The following is an 11,369-nucleotide window of genomic DNA, read 5'->3' on the forward strand; positions in this document are numbered from 1 at the left end:
GGGACGAAAGATACCAAAGGGACAGTCAAACTCATAAATCTAAAACAAACTGACAACGCCATGGCTAAAAATGAAAAAGACAAACAGAAAAACAATAGTACACATGACACAACATAGAAAACTAAAGAATAAACAACACGAACCCCAACAAAAACTAGGGGTGATCTCAGGTGCTCCGGAAGGGTAAGCAGATCCTGCTTCACATGCGGCACCCGTCGTGTTGCTTATGTGATAACAAGTCCGGTAAATAGTCTAATTCGGTAGGTAACATTCAGGAAAGGGAAGGGGATTGTAGTTACGACGTAAGGAACATATCCGATATCATTTGTGAGACGGTTATTCCATAACGGTCAACCAACTCGTGATGGCGTCCGTAAAATTTACGAAGGGATGATTTCAACTTCACCATTTGGAACTCTTGGTTTAATAGCTTCCTTGTGAGCAGCAACCCTCTATCAAGAAAATCATGATAGTAAATGCAAGCACGGGAATATCGTAGCAATTGGGAGATATATACCCCGTATGCAGGTGCTGCTGGAATGTTGCTACTTAGAAATGGAAAGTTCACAATTGGAAAGCTGAAATCATCTCTTTTGTCGTAAAGTTTTGTTTTCAACCGACCCTCATTGTCAATTTCTAGATGTAAGTCAAGATATGAGGCCGACTTAACTGTATCTGTAGTATCCTTTATCTCTAGCTCGATTGGATAGATGCGTTCCACATAGTCACCAAATTTTGAATTATTTAGTGAAAGAACATCATCTTTATAGCGAAACGTAGAGTTAAAGGATAGTGCTAACTATAACTAAACTGCTCCAAACACTACCGTAACTATTTCAAGCTGTTATGCTTTTGGTTTTCTTTAGTTTCACTTCTGCAAAATATGTTATGTTTTTTTTGCATCGCAATTCACTGTTTCAACAGAATACAACAATACACTATTTTCATTGAATAAGAAAACAGATGTGAAACAATTTTCAATCCATTAAACCATTGAGAAAGACCAAAAGACAAGTGAATATAAACATCGGTCAAGATAACGTAATGAGTTTGACAACAGAGTAGCATGTATGGTCTTTAATTATGATTTTTTTTAGTAAAATGTATAATAGCATCTATTAACTATTTTGCCTATTGCGCATTTAATTGAAGTAATCTAACAGCATGTGATGATTCTGTAAACAAAAATTAATGTTTTTGATAAAAATCATGTAATGTAGATTAAAAAATATCTTCTATCAATAAGTTTTCATGATAAAATAATCCCAGGAATTTGTCCCTGGAATGTATTAGTTTCTTCCGTTCCAGATTCATCTGTGAACTGTATTTCTGAATTTTTAAAAATCAGGCTGCGAATTCCATTTCTGCCATTCCACATCCAGTTTGCATCATCAAGTTCCCATGAAACAACAAACTTGATGTCTGGTTGAATTTCTACAGCTTTCTGAAAAATGACATCATATTCTTTTTCCATAGGTTCGGATTTTACCCAGAATTCATCGTCCATTATCTCTTTCCCATTACCATCCGATAGTCTAACGTAAATTTTAAACTTCTTTTTCTCGTGACTTAATCCGTATGTGACGATACCATGTAGAAGAACTTTCTCCGTCGACGTGAAAGCTATTGAATGGCTGACATTGTCCAGGATTAAGCTTTCATCATAGTCAGTCATTCTCATCAAACGCTCGCTGACATTTCTAGGTTTGGACTTGAAGATTCCTCTATAAGTGCATTTATTACCATTTTTATACATGTTTTCAAGGTCCGTCTTCTCTTTATCTGTTAGTATATTTCTTCTCTGTATTGAGGATTTAAACAACTTGTAACTTATGTTTGGAAATCGTATTTCGTACAAAATATCTCCAAGGATCTTTCTATAATTTTCATCAGTGTCTTCGATGTCTTCTGTTTCACACCATTGGACAATATAACGATATATCTTGTCTTCGTCCAGTTGATGATGATCGTCTGCTATTAAACTTCTCACACATTGAGGCGGAAGTGAGAGGAACGCCTCCAACTCCAGACATTGTTTTGTTCTTTGATTAATGACCTTGATGCTATCCTTCATTACATCTGTTATGTCCAACAGGTATGCCTGATGATAAAGCTCTACTGCATTAGTAGGGTCATCCAGGCTTGCTGCGGTGATAAAACTCTGACATTGGTCAGAAAGGCTGCAAACCATGTACTTACGTGCTAAGTATAATAAGGTCATAACATTATCTTCACCAAGTTCAATGTGATCTGTATACAGATATCTGGAAAAAAATGTGAAACCTTTATTTAGTTGTGTGTCCCATGCATAGTTAGTATTACAATATTGTATTTGGTTTCTTACTAGGCTTTCATCTCTTGATATACATAAATGTTCAAGTATATGTCAGATTGTTGCCTTGTTTTATAGATTGCTTAGAAAAACTACATGTATCACATAAATCAAAACCCAGTTGTCATAATTATGTGCCAATACAAAATTACTGTAAGTAACAACAGTTTTACTAGAGCATTTTATCACAGGTACAATGAAGTGTTACAATTCTCTTTTAATTTAATATATGTAGTACTATTTAGTTATTTGTAGTTGATTGTAATTTCTATTGCAAGCGTTGGTATGGGCACATCATGTGCCCATAACTAATGTTTTACCGGTTGAATAAAAATATGTATCGTTGATTTGATTTAAATTAATAGAAAGAAAAATGACTGATATACGCCGGATTTTTTTTCAATTATGGTTTAAGCAACAGTGTTGATTTCTAACCTGAGAAATTCTTTAACGCCATCACAGTCAACTGCTTCATGTAACTCTATTGTCTTCATCGTGTTCACACCATCGCTGCTTAATTTTACCAATGGACTGTCCAGGTTGGCTTCAAAGACATGACTACGAGCAATTAAAACAAAACTATGACAAGGTATCTGGTCACTTCCAATGTCAAAAATAACATCACACGAGATCTGTTTATCAAACATATGTAATAGTGCTTCTTTTAGAGAGAGGTAGTCTTGCCAGTATACAGAAGCCATCATTTGAATAAACTGAAAATAGTTCAAATATCGATATAATGGAAAGAGACAATAACAATCAAAACCAAGGAGTAAACAAAGATTCACAAAACTAAAGGACATTTAGACCGTGTTCACACCAAACCTTGTGTACAGTAAACATGTTTACATTTGGTTTAATGTAATGTACACTAGTTTCACATTAAATTTGTTCACATCTATACACCTTGTACCTGTACATAAGATTTGGTCATACTTGTAAACTATATGTCATTGAAATGTTCATTACGTAGAACCAATTTTTCGAACAATTTTTCTAGCAGATAGGGAACGACCATTTGACATTTGAAAAAAACATTGGGAGGGATTTTTCCACAATTTGATAAAAATAATAAAATCGGGTCATACAGATGATACGAATGAACAAATATTCTGAATCCAAAGTTTCCCCATACATTATATGTTGAATATTGAATTGGTACCATCGGAAAAGAACTAAATATTAACTTTCACGCGAAAACAATTCGGACTCAGAACCCCCTCCCTCTTTTTTTTAAATAAAGTGGTTGCTCCTTTAATGTGATCTTACACTGACACACCGCGTCTTCGTGGGATAATTAATAGTTATCCCACAAGGACGCGGTATATCAGTGTAAGATCACCCCAAAGCCGGAGACTAGAGGGTGGTCTAACACTGACACACCAAGTCTGAGTGGGATAACTATTTTACATCCCAGCTGTTTAAGTTTAGACGAAAAACCATTTACAATTCATAAAATCTAGTTTAGAACGCCACACAACCATTATAACGATGAGTAGATATCAAACAATGTCAACTCGCCCCACTTGCCCTTCGGCCCACACTATATCGCCACTTTATAAAAAAAAATCGCCCCACTCTTGTTTACCGACTCGCCCCACTTTTGAAAAAGTGTAAAATAAACTTGAACAATCAGTCTGACAACTCACTAATTAACGAAAAAGGTTTAAACCCCCCTGAATAAAGGTCTGCCAACTCGCCCCACTTATAAAAATATCTTGCTTCCTTTAAGTATGTTAAATTACTGGTAGTTCGTATTCAATCGTCCTGGTGTACGTGTGACGTGGCGTGATATGCTAAAGGTCTTGATTTCGAATCCCAGCATATACACTGGATTTTTTTCTACGTGAATTTTGATAGATAGTCTTTTCCGTATAATTAATCACTTAAGCAACACGACGGGTGCCACATGTGGAGCAGGATCTGCTTACCCTTCCGGAGCACCTGAGATCACCCCTAGTTTTTGGTGGGGTTCATGTTGTTTATTCTTTAGTTTTCTATGTTGTGTCGTGTGTACTATTGTTTTTCTGTTTGTCTTTTTTATTTTTAGCCATGGCGTTGTCAGTTTGTTTTAGATTTATGAGTTTGACTGTCCCTTTGGTATCTTTCGTCCCTCTTTTATAAGTTTTATAGTGGATTTGACATTCCCGCCAAAATGTTTCAGAACAAAGGAAAGCATGCATAACAAGGAAACTAAAACTGGGGTGATCTGGTAGGGGTGATCCGTCTCAGATTACCCCTGTTAGAACAAAGGAGCTGTGATGTAACTATTTACTACACTAGGCCTACATCGACTATCGACTGCATGTAGACAAAATATGATTTAAACTACATGTAAACATTGCGTTTTATCAATGGCAACGTAATTATGTTTAGTTTATGTGTGAGTTACACTAACACAACACCGAGTTTAGGTCAATATGAACACGGCCGAACATCAACAGTTCTAAATAATTAAAAATTAAGAAACAACACGAACTCGACTAAAAACCGGGAGTGAAATGCTCCGGAAGGGTAAGCATTTCCTGCACCGTATACGGCATTTTATAAGAAGATACAATGGTAATTTCTTTTCCGTCTTACAGTAACAACATGTAGCAGTACTAATTATGTCATGATAGATTGATACCTCTGTTTCAATTCATTGCGTTTTTACTGAGTTGTGAATATTATTACTTTGCTGAATTAATTGCTCTCAATTTAAATTTTACCTTGATCAATAACAGAAAATTTAACGTTAACACAATAAAATGCAGAATTAATACACTTTGTTCAATAATATGTGTACTTCAGCTGATCATGTAAATACATTATCCAATTCCATCTTGAAAAATAAATGATCAAGTTCGTTAATTATATGTTGTCTAGGAAACCGTCACTTCTGATTAGCACATAAAGAAAACCCTGTATATGTACAGCAACGGGATGACCCCGAACGAGACCAAGGAAATTAACTAGAGGCTCTAAAGAGCCTGTGTCGCTCACCTTAGTCTATGTGAATATTAAAGGAAGCAGATGGATTCATGACAAAATTGTGTTTTGGTGATGGTGATGTGTTTGTACATCTTACTTTACTGAACATTCTTGCTGCTAAAAATTATCTCTATCTATAATGAACTTGGCCCATTAGTTTCAGTGGAAAATGTTAGTAAAAATTTACAAATTTTATGAAAATTGTTAAAAATTGACTATAAAGAACAATAACTCCTAAGGGGGTCAATTGACCATTTCGGTCATGTTGACTTATTTGTAAATCTTACTTTGCTGAACATTATTGCTTTTTATAGTTTATCTCTATCTATAATAATATTCAAGATAATAACCAAAAACAGCAAAATTTCCTTAAAATTACTAGTTCAGGGCCAGCAACCGGCCAACAACGGGTTGTCCGATTCATCTGAAAATTTCAGGACAGATAGATCTTGAACTGATAAACAATTTTACATCATGTCAGATTTGCTCTAAATGCTTTGGGTTTTGAGTTAAAAGCCAAAAACTGCATTTTACCCCATGTTCTATTTTTAGCCATGGTGGCCATCTTGGTTGGATGGTCGGGTCACCGGACACATTTTTCAAACTACTAACCCAAAAGATGATTGTGGTCAAGTTTGGATTAATTTGGCCCAGTAGTTTCAGAGGAGAAGATTTTTGTAAAAGATTACTAAGATTTACGAAAAATGGTTAAAAATTGACTATAAAGGGCAATAACTCCTAAAGGGGTCAACTGACCATTTCAGTCACGTTGACTTATTTGTAAATCTTACTTTGCTGAACATTATTGCTGTTTATAGTTTATCTCTATCTATAATAATATTCAAGATAATAACCAAAAACAGCAAAATTTCCTTAAAATTACTAATTCAGAGCCAGCAACCCAACAACGGGTTGTCCGATTCATCTGAAAATTTCAGGACAGATAGATCTTGAACTGATAAACAATTTTACCCCCATGTCAGATTTGCTCTAAATGCTTTGGATTTTGAGTTATAAGCCAAAAACTGCATTTTACCCCATGTTCTATTTTTAGCCATGGTGGCCATCTTGGTTGGATGGTCGGGTCACCGGACACATTTTTCAAACTACTAACCCAAAAGATGATTGTGGCCAAGTTTGGATTAATTTGGCCCAGTAGTTTTAGAGGAGAAGATTTTTGTAAAAGATTACTAAGATTTACGAAAAATGGTTAAAAATTGACTATAAAGGGCAATAACTCCTAAAGGGGTCAACTGACCATTTCAGTCACGTTGACTTATTTGTAAATCTTACTTTGCTGAACATTATTGCTGTTTATAGTTTATCTCTATCTATAATAATATTCAAGATAATAACCAAAAACAGCAAAATTTCCTTAAAATTACTAATTCAGGGCCAGCAACCCAACAACGGGTTGTCCGATTCATCTGAAAATTTCAGGACAGATAGATCTTGAACTGATTAACAATTTTACCACTGTCAGATTTGCTCTAAATGCTTTGGGTTTTGAGTTATAAGCCAAATACTGCATTTTACCCCATGTTCTTTTTTTAGCCATGGCAGCCATCTTGGTTTGATGGCCGGGTCACCGGACACATTTTTCAAACTACTAACCCAAAAGATGATTGTGGCCAAGTTTGGATTAATTTGGCCCAGTAGTTTCAGAGGAGAAGATTTTTGTAAAATATTACTAAGATTTACGAAAAATGGTTTTAAGATTGACTATAAAGGACAATAACTCCTAAAGAGGTCAACTGACCATTTCAGTCACGTTGACTTATTTGTAAATCTTACTTTGCTGAACATTATTGCTGTTTACTGTTTATCTCTATCTATAATAATATTCAAGATAATAACCAAAAACAGCAAAATTTCCTTAAAATTACTAATTCAGGGTCAGCAACCCAACAACGGGTTATCAGATTCATCTGAAAATTTCAGGGCAGATAGATCTTCACCTGTTTAACAATTCTACCCCATGTCAGATTTGCTCTAAATGCTTTGGTTTTTGAGTTATAAGGGTGCTATAAACAGTTTCGTATAAAAAAAAAAACTAGGGGTTATTCCCCGACTAAAAATAACCATGGAGGGAAACCCCTGTTTATTTACTCAATTGGTGAAAAAGTATCATGTTTTTTGTATTTGATTGTAAAAATTAGTTAATTAGCTTTGAATTAAAACAGGTTGAATGATTGATATAATTTTAAAAATTATGTTAACTTTACATGTTTTGAGGGGAGACAACACTGTAAACATCCTGTTTTTTTGGCAGTGAAAATTGAAAACTTATTTGCAGCCACTGTAGCTCTTTTCGGAGCAGGAAACCGTACCCTGAAACAAGATTTTTTTGAAAGGCCAGGTAAAAACCTACAAATTTCATACAGTTTTGATTATGTAAAATGTGCATGGATCATGTCTTCATGGGTGTGCACATGACCTGGTTTCAAGTTTTTTATGTTCAAATTAGACCTTTTTTCCCCCATGTTCATTGGATGGAATATTTTTAATATATTAAAAGTACACATTATTTTTATTTCATTATAAACTAGAGAACATTCTGATTCCAGTGATATCTAGTTTTATACAAGTATCTTTATTAATCAGTCCACCACTAAGGGTCACTTATGCATGGCCCCTCAAAATGTGACGTCATAGAAAAAAACTGTTGATTGCACCCTAAGCCAAAAACTGCATTTTACCCCCTATGTTCTATTTTTAGCCATGGCGGCCATCTTGGATAGTTGGCCGGGTCACCGGACACATTTTTCAAACTAGATACCCCAATGATGATTTTGGCCAAGTTTGGTTTAATTTGGCCCAGTAGTTTCAGAGGAGAAGATTTTTGTAAAAGTTAACGACGACGACGGACGACGGACGACGGACGACGACGGACGCCGGACGCCAAGTGATGAGAAAAGCTCACTTGGCCTTTTAGGCCAGGTGAGCTAAAAAGGGATATAATTGTTAACGCAGGGTTAACCATGTTAAAACACATGTCTACATGTGTAATTAGGCTAGCTGTCTCATTGGCAGCAGTCCTTTTGTGCAAATTACTGTTTTTCAGGGGTATCATTTGCGCCAAATTTTGTTTTCAAAATGTATCAATTGCGCCAATACTCGGAACTCATTTGCGTCAATTTACTTGTACACATATCTATCCTAAATATTAATGTTTAATATTTAGTCTCATTTTTGGCTTAAAAAGTATCTTGTGTTCGGAGATATTTCACCATGAAGATGCGCATCTGGAGAGAAATTACTTGAAATGCATAAGTTATTACAGAAAAAGAAAAAAAAAACTAGAAAATAGAATCTTTTGCTGATTATGTTTGCCACATATGTTGATGACACAGTGCATTGTTCCCACCATCCGTATGGGCTGAATCTCCATCTTTGCAAGATATACCAGTAATCATTTCATCCTTCAATGTTTGTGTTTTTGGATAACAAAGTGAAGTTACCAGCTACTACACATATTAAATTGGGAAATACCCATGCAAAAGCAGCAGAAAGTATGTTTCAAAATGAAAATATTTGCCGTGTAAACTGCCGGCTCCAAGTCCGAATAAAGGAGGAGGGAAGTCATTTTTCTTTTAATTGGCGCAATATCATGTATCATTTCTGGCGCAAATGATACCATGTAATTCTAAAACATGTTGCGCAAATGCAGCATTGGAGAAAAAAGTTGTGGCGCAAAAAGACGCATTTTTGCTGCAAACGGATCTCTCCTATCTCATTGACGTATCAACCTTACATATTTTAGTTATCACTAGTTGTATCAATTACTTGATTACGATCCAATGATATAAGTAAAACGCGATCACAAATATATATATAAAGTTAGTAAACTGAATGTTACATGCTATATTATACAAATATAGCCTTTGTATGAGGTCGATACAAGGATATATTGACCTTCGTCCTCAGTCAATATACTTCTTTGGGTCGATATATCATGTATTGACCTCACACAAAGGCTATATTTGATATATTATTAATTTCCGACCATGTTTGTATCAAAATCGTCATTTAGGTTTGTTGGAACTTTATAGATATCACATTGTCTCCTTGGCAATAACATTACATATTTGTAGATTAGTTGTTATTTCATTTACTTTTTATTTGGACATCTTATGTATTTGAAGATTTTTTTTCGTCAAATAATCGATCACATATATCATTTGTTTCAAAACGTTAAACAATGTCCTGAAATTCATTACATGACGTCACAAAGTATATCGGTTTTTAGATATTCTAAAAATAACCGTGCAATATGCTTTTTGCCGGTCAATATGCTTTTTGCTATCCGCCGTTTTCTCTCTACCTTCGAAAATATAGTTTAACATGTGACTATCCCTAAACGAATCAAATTTGTTAAAATATATGAATTAATAATATATATATATATATATTCTTTGTGCAATGATATTCAACACTTTTTAGTGTTTTGTTTTCCATCTATGTATCGGTATTGTTACACAATCTTTCAGACTCATATATATATATATATATATATATATATATATATATATATTTTCCCAGAGGGCATAAATGAAAAAAACATAGAATGAGTGAATCATTTTCCTGTTATCACTTGTTTCCAGTAACTCCGGCTTCCGTACTAGCTTCACAGTTCGAAGATTTTTTTTGAACAGTTAAAATACCAGTTTAAATTACAGGGCTCCATTCTTTTGGGATGGATGTATAAGTACGTAACCACATTCAATTATGTTACCTTAGTAGATAAAACTTATTTTTCTATCATTATCAAACTGCTATATGTATTCGTTTGGGAGGCTTAAATATGTAGTTTCTGTTGCTATTGCCCTACCGTTGTCATATCTGAAATATTATACAAACTTGGACCGGTAAGGGCATTTTTGATTTTTTTTTTTGTTTGAGGACTGCCCTCCATGCAGTTATAACATCTAAACTGTCACAACCTTTGGAAATTTAGAGTTGTGCCATTTCACTACGCAAATGACTATTTTTATTTGGCATATCTTTGTAATCTGGAAATTTTAAAATTGTACCAGCGTCTGTGGTGTTCGCTTAAATTGTATAAATTTCAAGATGTTGATATTTCTCAGTTTGAATATATTGACATAATTCATTTGACAACGTGCTATTATTGAAGAAAGATATCTGTTATCCGAAATATCTAATATTTGTTCATTTTATAGTTATTTAATGGTGATGTTGTACCCTCTCTGGCTTGTTATATATTTTATTTTGTAGTGTACCGAATCATATTACATGATCCATTGCACTGTAAGATTAATCGTTGACTATTTATTCAGTCATTTTATATAAGTATATGATGTACACGTACGTTTTCCTTTATCAATATCGTTAGTTTCGTTCATTCATATATAGGTTCATTTTTGAGACCTGTTATTTGACATGTTTAACATCGTTTTTTAACAAATTTAACAACTGTTTGATAAAATATATAAAATAACTCACATGAATGTTCTCTCTGTCTAGTGACTCATAAGTATTAATATCCCTTATCAGTAGTTTCTACTTTCACTTTCACTTTATTCTTTTCCCAAAAATAACTGTATAATGTTAGGTTTTTTTTGGGGGTTTTTTTTTTGTTTCTTATTCAATATGAATCACAGTTTGTGTCTACTTTTGTTTTGTAAATAAATAATAAATCAATCAAACAATTTTGAATATTTGAGTCGGTCCTGGTGCGCTTCGGGGACATAACACGGAAGCAATAATTAAAAGATATTCAAAATACTCGGCGGGAACCATCTCCATCAGAGAAAGATCCATTTTAAAAGAAAAACAGATTAAATTGTGGTACCTTTTCTATGCTAGTAATGTAGTACTTGGTTATAACATAGAATAATACATAGTAATAATCTATTAAATTAAAGTTTCACATATTGGACTACAAAAAATTGTATACAGATTCAGATTATATCAAATTTATTAAATAGTAATAAAATAAGACAAATATCAAGACAATCGGACGTATGTGACGCTTCATATAAATTATACTACCTAGCTAGTTAAAAAAAAAATATTGTGAAACATAGTAAAATATCTTTAA

The 11,369-nt window shown here is 33.9% G+C and overlaps 1 protein-coding gene across 1 annotated transcript; it reads right to left on the reverse strand.

Moving 5' to 3' along the window:
• Positions 1-1,062: 1,062 nt before the first annotated feature.
• Positions 1,063-10,875, reverse strand: LOC139487476 (BTB/POZ domain-containing protein 6-like). Its single transcript, XM_071272306.1, has 3 exons — positions 10,772-10,875; positions 2,768-3,045; positions 1,063-2,264 (listed from the first exon to the last, which is right to left on the reverse strand). Exons 2-3 carry the CDS (start codon positions 3,034-3,036, stop codon positions 1,250-1,252), a joined length of 1,284 nt encoding a protein of 427 aa, XP_071128407.1. The 5' UTR covers positions 3,037-3,045; positions 10,772-10,875; the 3' UTR covers positions 1,063-1,249.
• Positions 10,876-11,369: the final 494 nt, after the last annotated feature.

Source organism: Mytilus edulis, chromosome 9, assembly GCF_963676685.1.
Source record: "Mytilus edulis chromosome 9, xbMytEdul2.2, whole genome shotgun sequence".
Classification (NCBI taxonomy): domain Eukaryota; kingdom Metazoa; phylum Mollusca; class Bivalvia; order Mytilida; family Mytilidae; genus Mytilus; species Mytilus edulis.

What these genes read in the sequence shown, in the direction of transcription:
- LOC139487476 (XM_071272306.1), bottom strand. Translation starts at nt 3,036, where the DNA reads ATGATGGCTTCTGTATACTGGCAAGACTACCTCTCTCTAAAAGAAGCA. An exon ending in GGCGTTAAAGAATTTCTCAG is followed by an intron (nt 2,265 to 2,767) that starts GTTAGAAATCAA and finishes ATTTTTTTCCAG; the next exon opens with ATATCTGTATACAGATCACA.